The sequence below is a fragment of the Phalacrocorax aristotelis genome, chromosome 4 (genome assembly GCF_949628215.1).
Source record: "Phalacrocorax aristotelis chromosome 4, bGulAri2.1, whole genome shotgun sequence".
NCBI classification, from domain to species: Eukaryota; Metazoa; Chordata; class Aves; order Suliformes; family Phalacrocoracidae; genus Phalacrocorax; species Phalacrocorax aristotelis.
Window position 1 is genome coordinate 55,523,377 of NC_134279.1, and position 25,218 is coordinate 55,548,594.

At 39.6% G+C, this 25,218-nt stretch overlaps 1 protein-coding gene across 4 annotated transcripts in view; it reads right to left on the reverse strand.

The window, feature by feature from the left end:
* GABRB1 (gamma-aminobutyric acid type A receptor subunit beta1) overlaps nucleotides 1-25,218 on the reverse strand; it is a 138,902-nt gene that overhangs the window by 50,302 nt on the left and 63,382 nt on the right. For 3 of the 4 annotated variants that reach the window (XM_075091558.1, XM_075091561.1, XM_075091560.1), the window contains exon 4: nucleotides 13,495-13,715. In XM_075091558.1, coding sequence (XP_074947659.1) covers nucleotides 13,495-13,715 — 221 coding nt within the window. Of the gene's footprint in view, nucleotides 1-13,494; nucleotides 13,716-18,970; nucleotides 19,048-25,218 lie in introns of those variants that run through there. The other variant, XM_075091559.1, reaches the window with a different exon arrangement.

Below are 25,218 nucleotides of genomic sequence, written 5' to 3' on the forward strand. Positions count from 1 at the left end.
AAAGGTAGATGATGACAAGCTGAATTTTTTGCCTTAGATCTTTCAAAAATCTGGCTTAGGTAGGCCTTGTGCCAATTTAGGCTTAACACCCTCTAACATCCCAGAGAGAACTTGGAATTCTTACGCATTTTACTAATTTTCTGCAAACAGGTTAAGTGTATACCTTGTATCAAGAAGAGGCAGCGTTAATGGTACTAAGAACAGAATTCTCAGTCTCATGTAAGGAAATAATTTTAAAAATGGAAAATTGATATATGGTCCTAGAGTACTGAAAAAAAAAAAGCACTAATTTTATAGCTGTTTCATTTATTTGTTTCAGTGAAAGACTCAACAGCTGGAGGTTGGAGAACTTGTAACAAGACAAGTAGGCCAGTAGCCAACTGTATTTCAAATGATGCCAGCTGGGGTCAATGGAATAATTCTTAGGAAATAATGTGACAATTTCTTATTCTCTTCCTTCCCCTCATTTGCAAAATGTCTGACTAGAGATTAATCAAAAGTATTTCTTCAGAAACATTTCTTCAGGTATTGAAATATCTCTTGTAGAATAGTTTATGAGCTAATAAAATAGAAATTGAGATTTTTTTTTTTTATTTTTATTGGTGTGTTCCACAGATATTTTCTGACAGAAGAAAATAATGGGAAGTGGGTTAAGACATTATTTGAACTAAATCTTTACCAATAAAATAAATCTGTGAAACGTTTTTATTTCTGTCCCTTAATCAGAACATCCTAAAAATAATAAATACAGCATTGGGGACATATAGGTGGTTTTCTTGGATAACTGTTAGGCCTTTTAAAAACTCTTAAATACTATATCTCACTTTACCAAAAAACAGCCTTAAGAGATATGTCCTTTCGTCTGTGAAAATGTTTATTATCAAACCTGAGAACAAGTTTAAAATGCCCCACATTAGCTAATAAAACCTAAAATACTAAGATTTCCACACGAGATCTACTTTCCAAGCATAATTTACACAAATATATTAGGAACAGCACTGAAAGTAGATTTATGCTTCCAATATAACTACTTGATCACACTGTCTTACACAGTTTACAAATCCATCTATCTAAAGATTATGAAAAATGCTGCATTTGCAGTCTCTTGTAACCATGCTTTCAGAGGTGGCTAGAGTGGGTCTGCTAAAAGAGACAGCAGCAGCATGCAACAGAGCACCAGATAGTTAAAATTCCCAAGCCCAAGAAGTGCTAAGGGGTCTAAACTTCCCCAAATTTCTTCTGCCTGTGCCATGAGGCATGGGAGTTGTCAGCTTACCCTTTGTATAGAACTTTTCTCAGATTATGAGCTTTTCTGTCTGATATATAGAAATGATGGTAATATAAGAGGGTGTATACATATTTTTTTGGAAGATGATTGGTGTCTCGTTGGACCAAGGCTATTGTCCTTTTATGCACGTGGCTTTGAAAAATTGGAATTTGACATTTCTTCATGAATGTGAAAACTGGGCCCCCCAGTTTAAGAAGCTGAGGGAACTGCTCAAGCAAGTCCAGCGCAGAGCTACCAAGATGATCAGGGGACTGGAGCATCTCCCTTATGAGGAAAGGCTGAGACACCTGGGTTTGTTCAGCCTGGACAAGAGAAGACTGAGGGGGGATCTTATCAATATTTATAAGTATCTGAAGGGTGGATGTCAAGAGGATGGGGCCAGACTCTTTTCAGTGGTGCCCAACGACAGGCCAAGGGGCAATGGGCACAAGCTGGAACACAGGAGGTTCCACCTCAATATGAGAAAAAAGCTTATTTCCTGTGAGGGTGCCAGAGCAGTGGCACAGGCTGCCCAGGGAGGGTGTGGAGTCTCCTTCCCTGGAGACATTCAAAACCCACCTGGACGCGTTCCTGTGCCCCCTGCTGTAGGTGTGCCTGCTCAAGCAGGGGGGTTGGACAAGATGATCTCTAGAGGTCCCTTCCAAACCCTACCATTCTGTGATTCTGTGAAAAACTGGACAATTTTCACGTGTGGAAAATTCATAGCTTTGCAAAAGGTAAGCAGAAATAATTTGTACTTTTTTTGATTTGGTTTTAGGTAGTCTTTCCAAAGGGAAGCTAAGCATATACACTAGCTGACCTGACTCTAGGATGAACCTGCGTGCAGTTCTTTAGTGTGTATGTGCTTTTGTTGTTTTGTTTTTGGGTTTTTTGGTGAGGTGTGTTTTGGTTGCTGTTTTGGGTTTGTTAGGGGTGTTTTTTTGTTGTGTGGATTTGGGTTTTTTTTTAATGGAATTTCAAGAATTGGAGCCAATGCCTCTGTCAATGGGACATGCTGTTGTTGGTACTGAGGTCGGAGGCTGTGAATGCTGTGTTACTCTCACTCATGAGCAGGTACCTCAGCTGAGGTGACACCAGCCATGCTGGGTGTAGACAACACTGAGGCTGATGTTGCTGCCTGATGATTTACGCAGAGATTGAGAAATAGTTTCCAGTCAGCTCCTGTGTAGGTCGCTCCCATGTAAATCTACCTACTGTATGTTTCACTGCTGAGTAAGTTTCAAGTTGCTTTGTCCATGCTTTAGGCTCTGAGTAGCTCCAGTACTTCTGATACTTCTAGATACTTCTAGATTCTTCCCTGAAAGATGATGTCTAATTATATTTGCAATGCAATGAAATATGTCATCCAAAACTATATAAATTGTGTTTCAAGTACCCACCACCTCATGTCTGCTCAGGTTGACTTCTCAGTCTAACAAAAACAGGTCAGACTTGTAGTTTAAGGTGGGATTGTATTTTCAACGTTACAGCAATACTTGGTAATCTCATTTTATTAATGGCAGCTATGAGACTATGTAGGTTGATACTATAGCAAAAGTGCCGAATAATAGAATGTACTATTGTATTTTATAGAGTAATTCATTTTATGTTTTATTATACTCAAGGGCTTGGCTATTTTCTAGGTTGTAAATTCTCTTGTGGCTATTTCTAAACTAGGCCAATGATATTTCAGAAGAAAGGCTAATCCTTTTTTTCTTTTAAGTGGAAATATTTGTAGAAGAGTGAGGGCTAAAGAGAAAATATATTGCCAGAAAACATTTTTTTTAATGCATGATTACTTTCATCTTAGCATTGTACTCAGAAAGCAGTTCTTAATCTGTTTTAAAATTATTGAAGAACACTGCGTTTGATTGCCTTAGTGAACTAATCAAGGCAGGGTTGCTCTTGATGCTGATACCCTTAAACACTTGATGTGGTACAAGCCAACCTTCTGCATGCTGTGGCACAGAGCAGGTACAGCCTGATGGCTGTGAGCTTTGCAAGCAAAGGAGATGCCTCTGAGAAGCAGCAGCCCCCACAACTTGGTACCTTTTATTAATTTTCCTTCTTCACTTTGTGTGTCTTTAGTGAACGGGCTGTCCCAGCATTTGTTCAGGATTTCAGCATCTTTAGGGTAGTGGTCATTAGGACAGTTCTTGCCTCTTAGAGAGAATACCCAGATTAAGACTTCTCCCTCTTGTGGGTCTAAGTGCATTCATCAGTTTGGTGCAGGTCTGGTAAAATACTTGCTGCCTCCCCTAGGGGCTTAATTTACGTGCCTGATACTTCTATTGCATAGAAAAGGTACAGATTTACCCCTCACCCTCCACCCCTCTGATTTTGGTTGAACAGGTACTTCACTGATGTCACTCATCAACATCAATATAAATGAAATGAGGGTGAGGTTGGTTTTGAGCAGCTAAGAACTTAGGTTTTCTCCCTCAATAATTGTTCTCAGCACACTCGAAATTAATAGCATGCAAATTGAAGATCTGGAGCAAAGTACAACTTTATTACTGTCCCTTTTAAATTTTTATTATTAGAGGGGAAATGGATTTGCTTTTCATTAAATGTCTTTTTAATGAACTTCAAGACCTGGAGAACACACATACTGTGGTATGTACCAAATGTATGCTGGTATGAAAGGTACTACTTAAAGTGTGTTAGCTTACTAGGATTCAGTACAGATCTCTAGTTATGTACCTGTATATAGCATTATATAAAAACATATCTTAAATAATCTGTAGTGCTAACAAAAGCTCCTTTCTCAGCTGATACCTACCCCCTAAGATCAAGTAAAGACAGACTCTTAAAAGATTGCCTATGTTATTATTGAAGTGATTCTTAGAGTGTATATAAATTTATTTGAAATTCTTCTTGATCAAAGGTACTTCAGTGTTAATCTCTATCATTACATTTATTTTTACTTAATTTCTGTCTCCCAATGTGTTTGAGGCAATTATAAATAGCATTATTTATACATATTAGAGATGAGCTTTGGTGCGGAGTTCTTTTTTTTTTACTATTTATTTATAAAGGACCATTATATTTAGAAGTGCAGTTTTGATGCAGATTGGGTTGACAGTGGCAGAGTAATAATTCCAAAGTATTGGAAGACATTTGCACTTCTGATGTGAGAGAAAGGGAAGATTTGCTCAGATTTAATAGGCAGAACATAGTCTGTAAAATACAGCATAAGAAAATCATCCAAAACCAATTTATACCAAGACAGCAAGAGAAGATGTGCTGCATAGAAAATATGTAATCCATGCTTTGCAGTGTCCTTCAGCTTTAAAACTGAACATCTGTTAAATGTTGTCTAATTATTTTTTATTATTCTTTGGATAGTATTCATGTGGTTAAATAGTATTTTAACAATATTAATACATTTAGAGCAGTGACATAATTTCAGTAATCTGAGTTTGATCTAGAATCTTCTTTAATTAAGTAATCTTTGAATAAAGGCTAGTGGGCTTTGCTCTACCAAATGCTTAAAATACAGTTCTTCAAAGTGCTGTACTTGATAGCCACAATCAATTATAGCATCTAAAGTTTGTGTTTAAATTCAAGCCCGTGAAGCCAGTTGTTGTAAATCTACCACGCTGCTCATGTACTTAACTACTGATTACAAGAGCCACCACTTACATATTTAAAGCTGAGTCCATGTCAAGTACTTGTGTTTTTATTGTGTGCGGGGTTTTTGTTTTTTGCTTTTTAATATACTCTCTATAGGACTCATTCAACCTGAAGTGTTTCTTCACCTTCCCTAGGTTATTTTCACATTAATAAAAAATGCTAAGTGAAAATGGAACAAAAATAAAATTGGCTGAAATCAGAGGAGAAAGTTCCAAATCAAATACAGGGAATTATCTGACAATTCAGTAGGAGTTTCTGAATAGTTGCTCCCCAGGGAGCTGTGTATTTCTGCCACATCTGCTGCTTACTGGGCGTAAGAGGTGGTAGAGACTGGCCATGCATGCTGCTGGAGGAATTTGAGTTTGCATGCTGTCAGTGATGAGGAGAGCACCTCTTTTTTGGATGGGTAGCTGGTGGCTTCCCCCTGGCTGTTTGTGAGGCCATTCATGCTAAAGGAAGCCAGCAAGGCTGTCTGAGTTATACCTGGGACTTCTTACCCTCCCCAGGTGGCTGGAGAGGACCCTACCTTGCTTTCTTTTTCTTATAGTTTTGAGCCTTCCACTTCCATTTGTGCTATTTATTAACTACCAATTTACTGCTTCATTTTATCAAGCCTGTGGGCTCCATTTTATGTTTGACACTGAATAAAACCCAGTGTTTTGGAAGCAGTATTTTTGCTTTGCACACAGAACCCCATAAGCAGTTACAGGGTTTCTGGTTTACCTGCCATAGTAAAGGTCTATGTAAATTATGCCCTGTAAGCTTTAAGGGATGTACTCACTTTTGTCTTAAACTTCGTCAGTTTTGGCTGTGTGCTTGCAGTTATAAATTACTACAATGACCTTGGTCTCATGTATTCTTCATCAAACGATGTTCAAGAAATTATAAAACCCTGTGTTGATTGGTATGTTACGTTATGTATGACAAATATCTGAGTAAGGTAGTAGTGAGATTGCATTTTGCTGTATATACAGCATTACATGGACATAGCATAAAGGTTACAAATCTAACCACTCCAGAGCGAGGAGATGCCTGAACTGAGGTTCCCTTTACTTTTCAGCTGTGGTGCTAGGCAGTGAGGTACGCAGCAGCCTCTGCGAACGGCTATAGAGCAGTGCAGTTTCCCTCCAGTGCCCAGCTAAATAGTGGAGAAGTAAAACAATGATGAATGGAGCTTCATGCAGTGAAGGGAATAAATGAGCTGGTCCCCCACTGATTTATCATCTTTACCATCCTGTAGCACTCTGTCCTATCCAATCTTTGTAGATTAAGTAGGGGAATAAGAAACTGTAGGCTGGGCACGAAGAGTACTGGGAGCAGCTGGAGGAGGCAGGTCTGGGGAGAAGTGTTCACACCTGGAGAGGAGAGTACAGCTAAGATGGTGGGGAGTGTAAATGTGGGTTTCAACATCTAAGCTGGAGAAAATTCTGGGTGGACCTGAAAAAAACTGTTTCTGAAATGCAATAGGCCCGGTGGGGAAGTAGAGCTTTGTGCTGCTACTGCCGCGTTGCCTGCTGCTACCAAGTTAGATGGCTGCAGGGGACACCCAGCCTGGGGAGGAGACAACCATTAAAAAAAAAAAAAAAGTACTTTTTATTTGAACTAGAGTAATACAGTGGTTGTGTGTGGTGAGCTTAGGAGTGACTAGGTTAGAGTTCCTATATTCTTGCTATTTTTTTGTTTGGTGTCCGAATATAATTACATCTCTTCGTGTCCTAAAAACAGAGTGAGCAAATACAATTTCTGCAGGATTATTTTATTCTGTTCCACATTTTTCCCCTCAACTAGAGCATATAACTGGGTAACACTGAGAGCGTCTCATTCCCTGGCGTTCCTTCACCGTTCTTGCACAGAGCTATGAGATAGATTACACCTGTACTGCCCCCTTCCAGCAGTATTTGAACAAAAACATCCCTCAGCCTCTGTGTAAAAAAAAAATAACCTGTGTCTTAGTACGCCAGTGCCTACTTGAGTGCTACTGTGCTTCATGCAGTAAATTGCAGACTGTAGCTGTACTGAGATGGTAAAATGTCTTTTTTTCCTCAGAAGGTATTACACGAACCAGTTTGCAATCGCTGTCAGATTAACTGCAGTGTGTGGGAAGTGACCTGGGGCAGACTGTGCCAAATTAACTGGTTTTGTACATGGTAAGAACGATCCTGAAAATGTATTTTAGCTTATGGCAATGTCACATACTGATGGTGCTGCAGCTCCCAGGCAAGTTCAGATGTTCTTTGTTTTGACTTTGCAGCAGGGTGGAGGAGTCCCTGCTCAAGCATGAGAGACCGTAAATGAACTTTGGTGCTTTTTTTCCTTTGGTAACCTCCAAGGCTAAGGAGTAGCTCTTTCTCCTACAGCGGCTGAAGCCTGGTTAATAAATGCAGCTGTATTTTGGCCATGCATGCTGTCTTACGTGCATGGACTGTTGGTTCCAACTGCTTTCTCTGCATGGGTTAAGGTACTGGTCATTGCTCTCTCATCTCCTTGCACCAGCCCCACTGTGCCCAAGGACGAGGTTACAGGCTAGGAAGAGGGATGACAGTAGGATTGACAGACGGGCACACACAATCTGAACAGTCCACAAGCAGCAGGAGGGGAAAAAAGAAAATCCATGTGCGTCAGGATCAATCTTCTGTGTCCCCTTCCTCTCCTTCTTTCCGAGCTAAACAAATGTTCCTAGCAGTCCACCCGCTGTGGTTAAGGGCTATGCTGGCTGCCCATCAGGCATGCTTGCTTGTTTAAGGGTAGTCTGTTGGAAGAAAGTTGGCAGCAGGCCCAGCGTGACCTGTCGCAGGCTGAACTGGCATCTGCAACACACATGTGAACTGCCCCCCTCACCCTTACCCCTTCCTAATAGCTATACATTGAGGAATGCATTCATTTGCCTCTGAATCCTGAAAAGTGGCCCTCAGAGACTGAAATGTTCTAGGACGTGGAAGAAATGACAAATATTTGATTGACTGACTTTTGCTAAGTTCTTGTATATCTTCAGGTTTCAAAAATATAAGGGAAGTCCCAGATTTGTTCTTATGAGCCTTAATACCAGGTAACCACATATGAAAACAGTAAGTAGGAGAACATAAAGCTTTCAGTGTCAGCTGTGATCTAATGTCTTGCTCTTCCTTGGATTCTTTATTCCAGCATAACAATTCTTTTTAAAGATGCCCACTGCTAAATCTCTTGGCACTGACACATGGAAGAAATAGCTTTTTGTATCATTTTCAAAACTACTCTATCACCTGATAAAAGATTGCCTTATAAGTTGCCCTGTATTTTCCTGTAGAGTGAAATAAAAAGTAGCTTTTTATTTCAGTTAGATGACATAATTTTTTATGATTTAGGATCGCAGTAAATTTTTTTTGGATGGAGCTGTTTAGTAACACCGGTGAGGATAATCTTACTGAGTACCGGTACAAGTAGGCTGCTTGTTGCTATGGTGGGATGAGGTCAAATGTACCCAATACTGACTGTCTAATCAAACCCATGAAGGTGTTTGGAGGAAAACCAAAACTCCATAGCCCCAGATCATGGCAATACAAAACCAGTCCAAAACGCAGTGAAATTTCACTGCACTAAAAGATGTGAGCTCCTGGCTAGCAAATTCCCTTAGTAACTCTTGGATAAATTGCCAAAATAGAGACAGTCAGGAAGGGAAGCTTGTACTTGAATTTACTTCCAAGATTATATTTAAACCCAAAGCATTCAGCATTTATAGCTTTTCTTGTATTCCACCTTTAGGATATGCTAGATGGACGTTCATGGGTATTGCATGAATAAGTGGTTAGTAAGTCCACCATTGACAGGGTCAATTTATATTTGTGAATTGGTTGGAACTAGAGGGATTTACAGTGTTTACATCACAGAAGACCTTCTTTGTGTAAGAAGTGGTGAAGTTCTTATGTTGAAGGCAAAGATCATCCTTCCCCCCTCGCCTCCTTGTAGCTGTAGCAGTGGCTAGCAAAGTGGCATCCTCTGCCGCAGCAGTGTAAAAATGCATGGTCTCACTAAACCCAAAGGTTATTGGTGCTCCGAGGAAGACCTTTGCATACTTGTCACAATATGCTCAGTCCCCCTGCCTTGAAATAAATGAAGCCTTGCTCTAATGAAAGATAGGTTTGTGTCTGAACCTCAGAAGGAAGGGAAATCTACGTAAAGGTATCGCTGAAGGTATGTTGCACTTCCTGACAAATAATAGTTTTTGAAGGATATGCTTCTTTCACTGCACCAGATTAAATTCTGCTGATACTTATTTTGAGGCAATGCCATGATAGCAGAACAGATGTCCTGGAAGCCATAAGATGTCATTGTTCTGCTAGTGAAATGCTGAGGATTAAGAGGTGGCATAAAAATATTAGGAAAGGATGATTTAATCAGAGCTTCTATTCTTGATATCATGACATAAGAATTTGAATATAGAATTTAATACAATAAATTAATAATGCTTCCTTAAATATCTTAAAGACAGACTACATCTCTAGCATCTTACGCAGGAAAGAGGGAGAAAGGACAAGCAAAAGAAACAACAGTATGTGTTACTTTGTGAATCTAGAGTTCTGGGAGAGATTTCCAGAGAATCCTGCCTGAAAAGGCAATAAAATTAATGAGACACGCTGCTAGGGACAAAAGGGTTATAGCTAATGGGATCTGATGACTTATTAAAAATAGGAAAAAAAATTAAGAAGAATCCTGTATTTTACCAGCTGTACTGGGACCAGGCTGTAGCTGTCTCAGACACGAGCCTCACAGTGCTGCAGGTTAGCACATTGATTCAAAGATTTTTTTTTTTTTCTCCTTAGGAAGCAAGTGGCTACACCACAGAAAATAATAATAGTTGCTGGTGGGAGGACTCGGTAGAAACCAACAAATCATGTACATCATCAGGTACCTAATACTTAACAGTGACACTCAACTTCCCTGGCACATTTGAAATGGAATTCAATGGAAATATCAATGTGGAGTTAAATATGTTTATATGTGTTTACTTGCTTGGGCAATAGGACGAAAGAGTTATTTGGTTAATAATGCTGCACGTTATTCATTACTGTGAATAATTAACAGAAGTAGGATTTGTGGTAAGAGACATAACATGCACAGTTTTAGAGGGCAGAAGGTTTAGTTTAGGAGTATTCTGTGTCTGTACAAGTTTATATGTGCACACCATTCTTTAAACTGTGGGGATATAGCAGCTGAAAGTTACTGGAAAAAATAGCTAAAGGTTTTTCATCATAGAAATGGTACTATAATGGAGACATACTGAAGTGATAATGCTTTGTTATATGATCTAAAACCAGCCCAGTGTATTTGGTGCATATTCCCCTTGTTTATTCATCTGTAAAGCCAGATGATTAACCTTGTTTTATTTTTCCTCAACTCTGTCGAGACTGAATGTTGCATCAATGCCAAACTGCCGAGTACGTGGATGCAAGAAAAAGCACAATATTTAGAGCTGCTGTGCTTCTTCCAATTCCTGTTTAAAGCCGCCAGTAAAATTTCATATCTGAGCCTGAAAAGCAACATTTAACTCTGGACTGGAAATGGAAAATTTGTGTGGGGAATAGGAGGCACAGGGGGAAGCAAGTATTTAAATTGTCCTTTAGAGATGGTTTAAGGCCCTGCCTAACTTGCTGAGAACTCAGACCCTGGCCTGCAGTGTCATTAGTGTTGCCTGTCTTGTTCAAGTCATGCCAGGCCAATGCTCTGCCTTCAGTAATGAAAGTGAAACCCACAGGTCACAGCACCTCTATGAGAGATTTGGTGGTTGTCTTTACCCTATCTACTGCATAGAAGCTAAACACAAGCTAGTATGTTGCAAAGTTTCTTCCCTTCTCGTGAGACTAATATTGGAGCTGTACTCAAATTTCTAACAGGCAATGTTGAACTTTACCTAAGAACATTTTCTGCAGTGTTTTCTCCTGTATTATTTCTTATGAGGCATATGTGTCGGCTGGTATATGAAGAAATTGCTGTTTGTATGATCTAAAGGTAATCTATAGCCTGACAGAAGCATATTTATTACCATGAGGAAAGTGACCACTAATAGACACAAACTTAGTGCAATAATTGCCAGCTGTTTTATGAAACCTGTTTCAGTATCTCATCTTTGTTCTTTCTTCTGCTCATTTGTTATCTGTGTCTTTGAACAGATCTTTCTTGTGGGTTGGGGACACTACACGTGTTTTCACTGGCAGCTGGCAGACCAAAGTCTGCTCACCAGATGTATCTAAACAGCTGCCTTGTACTTAGAGTTAAAAATGGCACATCAGCTTGAGCTGTGAAAAAGACCTGACAGCTCAGTGTCTCTTTCTGCATGTGGCTGGTGATGACAAAGCTGTTGGTGGAGATGGTCATGTCTGGCAGTATTTGGCCCTGCTGCACCCTGAGCCCCTGCTGCCTTCTCTGGGTGAGAAGGTGGGGAAGCCAGGAGCCTGGGGGAGCCCCAGGTTACCCCTGTGCCAGCATGTATTAAGGGCATGAAGCAGGGGTGAGGGAGGAGAAGGGAATGGCCCGGTAGCAGAGTGCAAGTGTGTGGAATATAGGTTGCCCTTTATATGCGTGTGGCGTTTTTCTGTTTATTTGGCTTTTTTCGTTTGTTTGTTTTTCCTACTGAGAGCAGTGAGGTACTGGATGGGGTATTAACTTGCAGAGCTGCAGCTGTTGCAGAACTGCTGCTTAACCATTCAAATGTGAATGGTTATTTAACCTTATGAACTAGCTTAACCATTCAAATGTGAATGGTTATTTAACCTTATGAACTAGCAACCTCGTTATGTGAAGGTGACCATCTTTGCTGTTGCACTGGAGGTTTGCCTGAACATCTCTGAGAGGAAGAGCACAGGCATTATCCTTGGGCAGGGTCACAGCTTCTCGGCCAGGCTGGTGCTTTGCGGATGAAGCACGTGAGAGGACTTGCAGCAGGTTCACCAGATGTGTCACAGCTTCTTTTGCTACCTCTGCAGAAGATAGTTATTGATATAGATGTATGGCACGTGTATGGAAGTACGTGCTTGGCATACATTTCTAGGTGTGGTTTATATTGTATAAAACTGCTTGTGAGGGACTACTTGGCTTTAATGCACATTGTTGCCACTGTGCAAGTCCTGGAATGTAAATAAATTTAGTTTCTGGCCTTAAAAAAAAAATTTTAAAAGTTCCTAGACCAGAAAGTCCTCTAATGATAACTTTCCTGCTAAGCTGATTTTCTGGAGTCAGTTTGATTCAAAGGAACTGTAGGAGGTCTGAAGGCAATGGGAAAGATGTATTTTTCAAGTGCACTGTTTAGCAGATGATAATGATGGCCTGTACTCTATCAGCTATTTCCACATGGGTCCCTTGTTTTCTTTTTCACAACGGAAGTAGCAGTTTTTCTGTACCAGAACAGATCTGGCTGTAGCAAAGTGCCTGTGTGGTCCTTGGGTAGCAACTCATGCAGTGCCTGTGAATCTGCCAAGTTCAAAAGGAAACTTATGATGAACCAAAACAATAATTTTTAAACAATTTTTTTCATTTCTTGTGAAGCTTGAATTGGTGGGTTGGAAGGCTTTTTCTGACTCCATGGGTAGTGTTGTATTTTAACAGGTTATGATTTTATAGGCTAAGTGGTCATTTCAAACTTTTATTTTTCCCCAAATATTGCTTTCATTTTTAATTACCACAGCAGGGTTTTTTGTTTGTTTGTTGTTGGGTTTTTTTCCCCCCAATCCTATCTTAGGCATCATTTTGAGGTATTTCAGCTAGGTTTTATGCTTTATGTTTTTTTTTCCTGAGGAACTGAAATATGCTTCCAGGTTTATACTCTCCAGGCACTATTTTACCGTTGAATGATAACACTGATCAAAGGTTGTTTCAAGCAGGTAATGGGTGTTTTCCAAGCAATGCTACCTTACCTTTAAAAATAATGCAAAGCCTACTCAGGCTCTGCAGCAACCTCAACATAACAAATAACTTGGTTTAGTTTTAAATTTACATTTGTGTACCTTATAATTTGATCATGCCTGTTCAGATTTTAGAATTTATTTTTATCTATAGGGGTGAACACAGGTTGCACCATATGAAGAAGCAGTTGCAGTGAGACGAGGCAGCAATAAATCAAGGCAGATTAAAGAAAACACGTACTTGGGTGTATAGATAATCCTCAATTCATGTAAACTTTCAAATGTTCTCTTTTTATTCCCTACCAAATGCTGGTTACATTTCTTCAGATGACTCCAAATTTTATATTTTTACATTGTTCTAAAGAACTGCTGGAGAATTTCAGAAGGAAGGAAATATTTATCTAAGCTATGATTGGTTGCCAGGAAAGAACTATAATAAAGAACTCAGTAGTAGTGTTAACATGCTCAGAAGAGCTGAAAGAAACAGAGGTGTTAGGCTTTGTTAGTTATGGCTATAGCTATTAAAGGTAGTTTTGATGCCCTGAGGAAAATTCTTGGGGGTATTGTGTGGTCTAGATGAAGGGATTGCTGACTCACACAGCTGCACTGACAAACCAGGAAAAAAGGAGAGGAGAGCAGCATTGGTACTACCTGCATTTACCAGTCATGACTTGCATTCTGCCAGGACAGCCATACATCCAGTTAAAATACCCAACGTACCGTAGGCCATAAAGGACTGTCCCATCTGGATGGAGTCGAATCATTCGGTTTTTCACTGTCACCCCATGGACAAATGACTTCTTGTCATTTTGGAAATACGTGTCCGGCACCCAGAGCTGGTCAGCCACTCTGTTGTCCAAAGTTAGGTTCAAAGGTATTCCAGAATAAGAGAGCCTTTTATCCCTCCAGGACTGCTGGAAGTACATGGTCAGGGTGTAGTCCTAGGGAACAAATAAGAAGGGCTTTTTGTATTTTGCGTACTGATTAACTTAAATTTATTTTAGATAACTCTCAGTAGCTGAATACCAGTAGCAATAGGAAGTTTAAGGATCATTAAGATGTCATGAACTGTGATCATGTGTCTTGGGCTGTTCATGTTAATGTCAAACTTCACACTAGTCACCAATGGCAGTGACCACCCCCAGCCATGGGTTTTCAAAACCTCTTGAGGCAGAAGGAATAGGTGGCACATGCGGGTCTCCAGTCTGTGGATCACACTTGCATGTTTTTTGAGAAGTTTTCTTTAATGTGAAAAGAGCGGGGTTTAGCCGACCTCAGCCAAAAGCATTGCATACCATTGAGGACACTCGTGATATTCCCTGTCTTTGTCCTGAAGGATTCTCCCCACAATCCAGAAAGGCCAGTGGTCCCTAGACCTCCTAAGAAAGAGCAAATATGACCTCAGAACTTTTAATGTACAACTTCCCATTCTGCATCTGCTGAAGTTGCCAGATGTAATGACCTTAGATAGCGGGGCACATCTCCCCTCAGCCTGGGGAATGCAGTGTTTTCTGTCCTTGGTAATCAAATATTAGTGCATAGAAATGAACACCTATTGACTGTCATGTTGTGGCTTAGGTGAAATACCATTTAGGCAGGCCTTCAGCTTTCACTTAGTCTGAAAAGAAATTGTTCTGAAAGGCTTCTGGTCCAATTTATATCTTGTGTCTTTCTGTAAATTTGGTGATTCTAAAGGTTGTCAGTTTTTTAAAAGGGAAAAGCCCATTTATTTTGTAGCTGATGGATTTCTTAAAAGATGACTGGAACAACAGTATGTGGAGTATTACTGTTCTCTTCCTCATCTCCTCCCCCAGCCCCCTTTTTCAAGTGACAGGTCATTTTGTCACGTCTTAACAGTAGAAATGCAGCAGAATTATAGATATTATTGAAAAAAATGGTTAGGGGTAAGATATTCTTTTATGTGAGGGGAAAGCCTTACCTCTGCCATCCTCACAAATCCTATCCTGGACTGTAATTTTTGAAGAAATAGAGAATAAAAGCTGTCTGATGTGATTTGCTCTCTTCATCTTCAGTGGCTTCTTAAGACTGTACTGTTGCCATGAAATCAAAGCAGAGTTGTTGCCTTTCAAAAAGACTTTCTGCCTGAAACATTGCATCTAGCAGAGCTATAAACTATAGACTTAACATCAGTAAAAGAACTTAATGAAAATATGGTCCTTGCTTGCCCTGGGCCTGTAGGAGTTGTTTCATATGGAGGAAATGCCATGACTTGATGATCAATGGTCATACACAATAGGACAATCACATCCATTCTGAGCACCGATTTGCAAAGGTTTCATAGATATGCCCTTTTTCCAGGCTGGCAAGATGATGGTTGCCCGTGACAGAGCCAAGAGGTGGTATGCTGAAGGCATAAGTTTTCTTTTTTTTTTTTTTTTTTTTTTTTCCTGGCCCAGGTAACTAGGAGGAGGTCAGGACAGCTTCTTTTGCTTTTCAGACCACGTTGGTCATGCCTGGAACTATGAAGTAATGCAGTAGTTTGTACACTGTGCTCTGCTGATTAGGTGATTTATAATTTAAATAGCGGGATGGAGAAGCATGAACCCCAAGGAGGGAAGTAAAAATTGAACAGATTTGGGTTAGAAACAGACACTTAAAGAGAAGTTAAATCCCTTCCCTTTATCCCTCTTCTGCATATACAGACCCACAGACCAGATGGGAATTAGATAAGAAAAAATAATCACTTTTCTGGTGCGGTTTTAATGTGTTGTATCTGTTTTCTAGCCTGCCCTATTTCAAGCAACTTCAGGTAGAAAGTATTTAATAAATGGGTGATACAATTTAAATCTACAGTGGCCAGTGTGTCATCTACTATCCTCTACATCTTCTGCTTGATTCAGCAGAGCCTATGCAGTCTGCAGCACTAATGGAGTAGAAATTCCAGTTATACATAATTTTTTTTCCTTCCTGCTATCCTTTTTATTTTCACTAGGTCCTGAAGCTGCTTCTATAGAACTGTCATGCTGTCCTGGAAAGAAGCTAACAACTGAGAGTGGTGCCTATGTAACGGTTCTAAAATCTCAACCAAGAGACAAAAATAGCCAAGACAAGCTACAAGGCATCTTCAAGGAGGTGATCAGGTGAGAAAAAGAAATTCTGTCTGTTGGCTATGGCTAGTAGAAGAAAATCAGTTGCTATTTTTAGCATCATAGTCTGCTTTAGAAATTTTATTTCATCCAGCTGTGCTATATACAGAATACTGCTCTTGGTAACACTACGGTACGGAGAGACTGATCCTCTGCCCTGCAGTCGTGCTATACTATGTAGAAGCCTGTGGCAAGCCAACAAGTGTCAACAGGGAGAAAAGAAATCTGAGTTTTGTCCTTAAGGATTCTCAGTGTTTCTTAACTCAAAGAATTAGCTATTTTTTTTTTCAATTCCCCAGAACATGGAGGTATTACTCATTCAGTATTTTAATGAAGAAAATGAAGAGTTGCATGTCATGATTGTGAGAGTCCCTGTTGCTCTAAGTTTCTTCTTTGAAAAGCATAGTTAATTTTCATGAAAAGCAAGTTATATCTGAGCTATAATAATCCAAATTACATAGCTATATGTTTTCTATTTTTTTAATTGAGTACAGCCTTACAACTCTTATATTTAATCAGTGAACAATGAAATTTTGGCAAACCATATGGCTAGCCACATCTTGGAGGTTTTTGTATTCTTTTTAATATTTTACAGTGGTGTGAGTGAAGTGAGAATTTAGTGACTACTTGCTTTCTACCCTGTAAAATTTGCCGGGGATTTTGTGATCTTGAGCTCTAAAGTGTACGCATAATTTCTGAATCTTTCATATCTATAGTGGTGATTGGCTGCAGAATTTTTTTAGCTTTTTATGACAGCTTCCCAAGATCTCAAGCATCAGTCTAGATATGAAAGTAAATCAGACTATGTTTAACTTCTGTATTTAAGAATTTCTAATCAGGAGTTAAAAAAGTGGGGCCCAATGTAAAATTAAAAGAGCATCTGTTTCTGCACATAACTGTTCTTTTAAATTTGTTTTTAAAATCTTGCTTTTTTTTAGAAGCACACTAAATATTTTTTCCCTAACTGTACTTCCTATAACAAAAGAAAAAGCTACAATGCTGCATGATATTTCACTAGATTTAACTGAGCTGTCTGTGTTTTCCGCAAGTGCCTCCCTGCTTTTCCAGAGCATAGTCAACTTTCCTAGTGGTAAATGTCTGACACCAATGATAAAGTTGTTTTGATGTGTGTTTATTTTTTTTTTTAATGTGATGAAGTCTGATTTGTTAGATGAGATGGGGTTTTTTCCTTTCTTAGTAATTGTAGTGCAAATTTTTTTTTTAAAAAAACAAAACTGGAAATGTGTAAGTGAGCATGTGTAGATGTGCACTATAACACGTAAGCCAATCAAACTGTTTCAATGAGGTGCATTAGGATGCTAAGACAAATACACGCTAGTCCTAGGTAAGAGAGATTCTGTGAAAATGTAAGTAAGAGAAACTAGCCTATTTTACTGAAAATGGCAAATTATTTCTTAATCTGAATTTAAGAAGCCTCATAAATAAATATTGGCACCAAGCTTCACAATTCGCTTGGGTAATATAAATTTCTTGTAGTACAGGAAGCGAATGGACCAGTGATGCATATTGTACTTGAAGGCAGAAGGACAATTTCTAGTTCCAGTAAGTAATAGACTGGAGAGTTCCCATACAATACTAAATTTCCTTTTGATTGCTATGTTTTGGTTCACTCATTTTTTCTTTGTGCAATATGTATAGATGATATAAGGGCAATAATAGAATTTTTCTTTCCTGATAAGCCTCTGCAGCTCTCTGAAACCAGTAAAGATGCATTAAAATAGCTAGATAATTTGGACTTGCTGGTAATTTCCACTGTGTCATTTACCAGTTCAGCACAGCAGAATATAATGTGGAATACATTGTTATATTATAATCTAACCTTCTGGGAGACACAGAACTGGTAATTCACCATGCTTATCAGTTGAATTAAAGACTCTGGAATAAAAAAAGTCTTTACATGTCTGCTGTACTGGCAGGTGCTTCATCTTTCATAAATTCCAGACATACGTGGTTTAAGGGGTAAATGGGGAATCTTTTAACTTGCAATGTTCAGCTTTATGATCTAAAAGACCCTTTGTGTTTTTCCTCTTTCCAAGGTGTGTTCAGTCTAAGTTCTGTTATCTTTTCATATATTGAAAAACAGCTTAGCACATTGTGATATATTTAAGTAATAACAGAATATCAAAGCATACTCCAAAAGTCTTACCAGCTAAAAATTAACAATATGGATGCAGTTCTTAACAAAAGTCAGTAAATGGAAGAATATTTTGTGGATATTTAGTTGCTCTAGATAAAATCAATATCAAATATTAGATCACTAGATGAGTTTGCATGTGAAGGCACTGTACAGCAAAACAAATACATGAAGCACCTCAATGTCATATTTTTTAATAGATAACAGTGCATATTGATAGTTGTGGGATGCACAATCCCACATTGCACCCAAATGATCTTAAATTTAAATGATATCCTCAGGAACCATCCAATAATTAAATACCTGGCAGCATCACAGAAAATGAGATGCAATGCAAATACAGTATAACTCAATCAAGACAAACATAACTGAAATTGCAATTTAAAGTTAAATATGGAGTGATGATGAGAATACTAATATTGACTGAAATAAGGCCATTAATATAGAACAGCAATAAATGTAATATATGTAAATGCTGCTGTAACTGCAAGCTGTTGTTAATTGGGGAAGAGTATTTTCCATGTTTTTCTGATACTAACAAGAATGGGAAGGGCAGAGTTGAGATAATGGTAAGTGCTGAATTTGCAAATTGTAAAACAAGCATACTCATTCATATGTTGTAAGCGTGCTAATGCATCAGAAGTGTTTGTTTAGCAACAGTTAGCTGTCCCATCTTGGAACTCTGAGGGAAGATCTATACCCTCACCTGCAAAAGAGCCACTTTAAGATAAACACATCACCATTTGCACTCTCTTTTTTTGAGTGCGGGTTGGGGTTTTTTGGTGGTTTTTTTTTTTTTTTTTTTTTTGTGGTTTGTGGGGTTTGTTTGTTTAAATCCTGTATAATTTCCCATATATACCTGGTGCTCAATTCCAGATACCGCACAGAAATTAAGGGAAAACATTTTAACCCAAGATATGGAATAAGAACATACTGGTTCTACTAATGATGTTCTCTAAAAATGTCAGGGCAGCTATGTCTGTTCATTAAGTCCGCAGTCCAGCCAGGCAAGGAAACCAGGAAGTCAGGGATGTGCACGCTAGCGTATCAATTGCATTTGCCTTTCTTTCTAAGGACATAGTTCAGTGATCCTTTTGGTTTTGTTTTCAGTGAAGACTGATGCAGCATACGTTCTCCAGTTCCCCTCTTCTGTCCAAAGCAGTGGGAAGAGGGGGCGAGGAGCATGTACTCAAATTATTCGGTGTACTGGCCTAGCTCACAGGAGGCTGTGGTTTTTGTGAACTACGCTTCTGTCAGAGGAAACAAGATAAGAAGCTCTGCTGACTCCAGGACAGTAGAGTAAAAGCTTTCTGTTTTCATAAGAGAAGCCATTTGGGTTTTTTAAACAGGATCAGAATTTTCCCACAGCAAGCTTCAGTTTTGCAGAAATCATGTGCTCTGTCAGAAAACTGCAAATCATTTGTAGATGCAAGATTTCTGTAGGAGAAGAAGTTGTGCAAGGTATTGTCATTTTGTTTGATTCAGTTGGTAGCTCTAGTTGTTAGTGAAGTGCCTTGCATTTTTGTTTTCCAAATGTGCTGATGATTTTCCAGAGAAATGCTTCATAAACCTTGTTGGCATTTATAACTTCACAATTAAATTAAGTATGTGGCAACACAGTTGTGTCTTGCAGAAAGAAGCAGAGATCTGGCAGGAGTCTGCGTAGCTGTAATGATGATGCTCTTTATTGCTCAAAGCACAGCCAGGAACAAGATTAGACTCATTATAAGTGTAGCATGTTGGAAATGAAGATGCTCATCATTACCGTATTGGGATCCAATATTACTCTTTGCAGTCAAGGCAGCAGTCCCCTTAACTGCAACGGGATTGGAATTACATCCAATGTCTTCAATCATTACTGAAAAAGCAAACCAAAAGGCAAAACGTTTCTCAGTTACAACAGTAGACTATGTATTTTGTTGCATTTTGTCAGTGTTTTGGTAATAATACTTAGCAGAAATATTTATCACTGCTTCTGACATTTAAATGGGTTGTTATGGTAGCTGTGTTCCATTAGTTTGGCATTATTTAACATAGAGGAGGGTAAGAGCCCAGTTTTGTCTTGTGTGTTCTACTTTGGCTCTTGGGAAGAAGAATAAGAACTTCTGTACTTTGGATCAGTATCCCATTGCCTTGCCCTCTGCTTTTTTACTCTTATTTGAGCTCTGCTAACCTGGGAGACCTGAACACGCCACTTCTTTGTATAGGAAGAAAAGAGATGACGTACTAAAATCCTAATATGGATTGCTTTGATTAGGAGTGGACTTGGCTAAACTTAGCGGTAAAGTAAGGTAAGCTTACAGTATGTTGTTGTTGTTCTCACTGCATGCTGGAAGCTCCTTTAAAAAAGCTTGAAAACCACTATAGCATTCCTAGCTGCACTTCAGATTTCCAGCCACATAACCCACTGTCTGGGGTAGCAATGGGATAGACCAGTATAGCATTGCTCACAGTGCAAATTGATACCGAGTCTGTCTTAAGTGGCTAGGCTAATTGCCAACATAAGAATCTGAACATGTCCATGGTGTGATTCGTATTCCCTGAAAGATCAATGAACTGCTTTTAGTACCTGTAGGAAACAAGTAATGATATCTATTCCCCCACTATCCTGTTGTGCTTTCGAAGCTGGTAATCTTTTCTATATAGAGGGTAACACTGCCCAAAACATGCTTGAGGGGAGGGGTAGACAACAAAAAAAAGTATGGCACAGGAGATATATGTGCTTAAGCAAGATGGCATTGTAATGAATGCTGGAGTAAACAAATACAGTTACTCTATATGCCAGTACATTTGTATTCAATGTGCGGATATATTTTTACAGGCAGCAAATAGCAGTGTCCTTTATATTTTGGCTCCAGTGAGAGCACCTGGGGTTGAATAAAGAACAATTGAAGGGAAAACAAAGGAAGAAAAAGCTTCTTACTGGCAAGTAGCCCACAGACCAACATATGTTAATCCATGCCTAGATACATCTTTTTAAAAGCAAATGTGGACAGCAGTAAGAGACATACATATTTTCTCTGTGAGTCAGCTGAAAGTGAGTTTTTGACAAAAAACCAACCAAACCAAACATCCAGGTGGTCTATACCTGTCCATCTGCAACCAGTCAGTGTTCAAGTCCAGGTATTAGAAGACCTTTACACTGTATTTGCTAGGTATTACATGCTGCTTTTGCTGAAGTCAAGGATTATTCTCCTGTGAGTTGTGCAAAACCTTGTCTGTTCATACACAGGTATGAAAAGGAATGGTGGGATGGCATTTGAGGACTGTGACATTGTGCCCAAGTAGAGCTGTGTTCATCCTCTCCACAAAGTGGGTGGAGAAAGCACTCCAGGGAGAAGGAGTTTCAAGCTTTAACTTATGTTCCAAAACATTTCAGCTAGCTTGGACTGAAAGCACCAATACGCAGGAGTAGGACTGGGCATTTGGGAGGAAACTGTACTTCCCAGGTTCTTGTGTGGACTACGTGGAGATGGCTGCTTACTGACTGGAGGACTGAATCCTAATGAGATGCACATAGACAGCTCTGAGGGTCTACAACATAGAACGTGATGTGAGGAGTAAAGCAATTCAGAAGAACGATATAAAGATATGATGGAAGGATGCAGCACTTCAAAGATGCAGTAAATGCAAAACACTGGAAAAGTAGAGAATTAATTAAACCACACTTCCCTTGCTACCTATAAGCAAGACAATTGGAAAGCAGCCTTTTTTCTAACATAGTTGTTCCTGAAGCACTTGATTTTTTTTTTTGTTTTGTTTGTAATTTCCAGTTAGCTCAATGAGACCATTAGGAAGTGTACCAAATGTCTAAGGAGGATGGCACAGCGCTGAGAGCTCAGAAGAATTCCTCATGGTGTCAGTGTGTAGTGCTGCAGGTGAAGCTGAACTGATTGCTAGCTTAAGAGCAGATGGGAGAGGTTTGCTGAATTTTGTCTTGAATGCCATTATGTAAGTGATAACAGAACCAGAAATCTTATAAGCACTGGACAGAAAGTTGAAGAGAGCACAAGCACAAGAATGTCAGCAATGCCAAAAATGAATTGAAGCCACAGGACAAGCTAGCTGAGCGTGTCCAGAAAAAGAAGTCCCACGATCCTTATTTTGTGTTGTGCAGGGGCTTGCGTTAAGCGAAGCTTATGAGTAAGAGATCAGTAGTGAACACAGCAAACCATGGCCAGGCTCCCTGGCTCCAGACGATGCTGAACAATGGAGTAGGGAAGTTACATATATCTTAATATGCAGTAGGGCTGCCTTTGTAACAACAGCTACTGATTTTTTTTTTTAATGCTTTAACATCCACATATACGTAATATAATTTTTACCATTTTACTTCCATGCAGATTAGTCAGGAGTTATTGCTATTTCTGTGGGTCTGGTGATTGAAATCTATTTGATTCTTCCTGCCTGGTTCTCAGTTGTCACTATACTGTACCAATTTTCTTTAGTTTTGAGAGAAGTAGATGGAGGTTGAAGTGACATGCAGTGAGTCAGCAGCTCTACCTGGAATAGAAACAGTAATCTTTTAGCTGCCAGATCTTTAGACTTGTAGCTTAACAGCTTTTTTTTTTTTGGTGGGTGCTTTTTGGTTTGGTTTTTTTGCTTTGCAAATATGTTTCAGTCTGTCTTTTTTTTTGTTTGTGGTTGTTTTTCTGTTTGTGTTTTTTTGTAACTGCTTGAGACTACTTTGTTTTGTTGTTCATGATGCTTATGCTTGAATCGTGTTGTGTAAAATGGTGAGGACAATGAAGACTGTTATGTGGCTGGAGAGATTTTTTCCCATATGTTGTTGGCATTCTGATTGCTTTACAGAATTCTAACCCATAAATCATGAGGTCAGGCTGTCTCCCTGATACTTCTAAATGAAGGATTGTAACATTTTGTGTCACATCTGGAAACTTGGGATAGAGGAGCAACATGACATTTCTGCTTTACAATGTCTCTCAAAGTGAAGGTATTTTGCACTTAGAGTTGATAACACTAAGGGTATTAGTGGTGCTGTCACAGTAGGATAAAACTACTGACATGCTGGTTGGAATGTGCTCTGGGAGTTTCTAGTCCAATCTCCTGTTTGAAGCAGGACTGTCACCAACATGTCTTAGGTCAGACACCGCTTTCTCTAATAAACCTTGAAGGAACCTCAAGGATAGGAATTTCACAGCCTCACTGGGCAGCCTCTTCCAGTGATGCACCACCTTTCTGGTGGAAAAAGTCTTTCCTGATATCCACTGTGAGCCCCCCAAGGTGCAATTAGCAGCTGTTGCCCTTCACTATATTATCTGCCACTACTGGGAGTGGTTTGACTCTCATCTTCTCTTCAGGCAGTAGTTGTCTGTAATGAAATATTCCCCTGGCTTCTCTCTTTGCCAGACTAAGCAAACCCAGCTCCCCTGTCTCTTCTGATAGGTTATGTGCTCTGGGCCCCAACTATGTTGATAGCTCTCCACTGGACTCTCTGCACTTTCTCACAGTCCCTGAGGGAAGGGAGGATACAGGACACACTGTTTTAAGCACGGTCTTACCATTACAGTATATAGTAAGGTAATAACTTCCCTCTGTACTGGCCATACCCCTGTCAGTGTAGCTCAGTATGGAGTTCACTTTGCACATGATGAGTGCACTTGGTGGCTTGCTTTTGCTGCTGCTCAACCAGTTGGTTTCCAACCTGTTCCAGGGGCTGACATCTGCAGTTCTTGTTGAACTCTGAGTTTCCTGCTAGCCCAATCCTCTAGTTTATTAAGATTGCTTGAAATGAAGCTCTGCCACTGATAGTGTCAGGCACTCTCCCTAATGCAGAGTCATCCATGTACTTGCTAATGATGCAGTCTGTGTCATTTATGAAGATGTTGAACAGTGTTGGCTCTAGTGTTGCCTGTTTTGTTTGTTGCTGGCTGCAGGCTTGACCTCAAGCCATTAATCACTACCTTTTGAGTCCTGGCAATCCAGCTAGCTAATTTCCAACCCATCTAACAGCCCATTTGTCCAGCATATCATTCCTCAGCTTCCAAATATGAATGCTGTAGGAGATGATGTCAGAAGCCTGATCAAAATCAAGTTATATTACACCCATTGCTCTCCTCTCATCCACATAGACAGGCAGTCAGCTTGATCAAGTATCATTTTCCTGTGGAACATCTGTATTGGTTATTTTAATTACCACTTTGTCCCTCATATGCTTTGAAACAGATTCCAGGAAGATATGCTCCACGAGTTTTCTAGGGATTGAAGTGAGGCTTGTAGTTCTCGATGTCCTCTTTATTGCCTTTCTTAGAGTTGTATATAACACTTGTTATACCCATCAAGACGTAAGACAATATATATTCTTTCCTGTCATCAGAGACCTCCCTGATCACACGTTTTTCACAGAGGTAGGCAGCCATCCTGAAATTATATCGGTCAACTCCTAAGTACCTTTGGAACCACATCATCCCTCACCTTCTTTTTGCAATTAATATACCCGTAAAAGCCTTTCTTGTTACCCTGTCTCCTTCTACTTTCATGTCCAGCTGGGTTTTGCAATAATACTTTTATGTTTCCAGAACCAAAGAATCATTTATATTGGAAAAGACTTCTTGAGATCAAGGAAGAACTTACCTGAGACATGAAACTGAGAGGCAGTCTCGGCTGCTCTACTGAAACCCAGGATTGTGGTCCTGCTTTTTGCCTTTTGCCCTCCTCTCCAGATCCTGAACTCTACCATTTCACAGTCATTGCAGCTAAGGCTGCCTCTGAGTTTCACATCTTAGACAAGTTCTTCCTTCTTGCGTCTATGACGTTCAGTAGAGCACTACTTTTTTTTTTCCGTTGGCTTCTCAGTTAGCTGTGCCAACAATGTGTTCAAAAAGCCTTCAAGATTACCTGAGTCCTGCTGTATCATCCTGACAGATATCAGGGTGGTTAAACTCTCCCATGAGAACCAGGACTTGTGAACATGAGGCTTCTTCCAGTTGTTGGAAGAAGGCCTCATCTACATAATCTTCCTGGTTAGGAGGTCTATAGTAGGTACCCACTACAACAGCACCCATGTTGGTCTGCCTGCTATTCTTGATCCATAAACTCCTGGCTGACTCCTGACCCACCCCAAGGCAGAGCTCCATGCATTCCAGCTGCTTTCTCACATAGACAGCAACTCCTTCTCCTCGCCTTCTCAGCTTGTTCAACAACAAATCTTTGTTGTTGGTT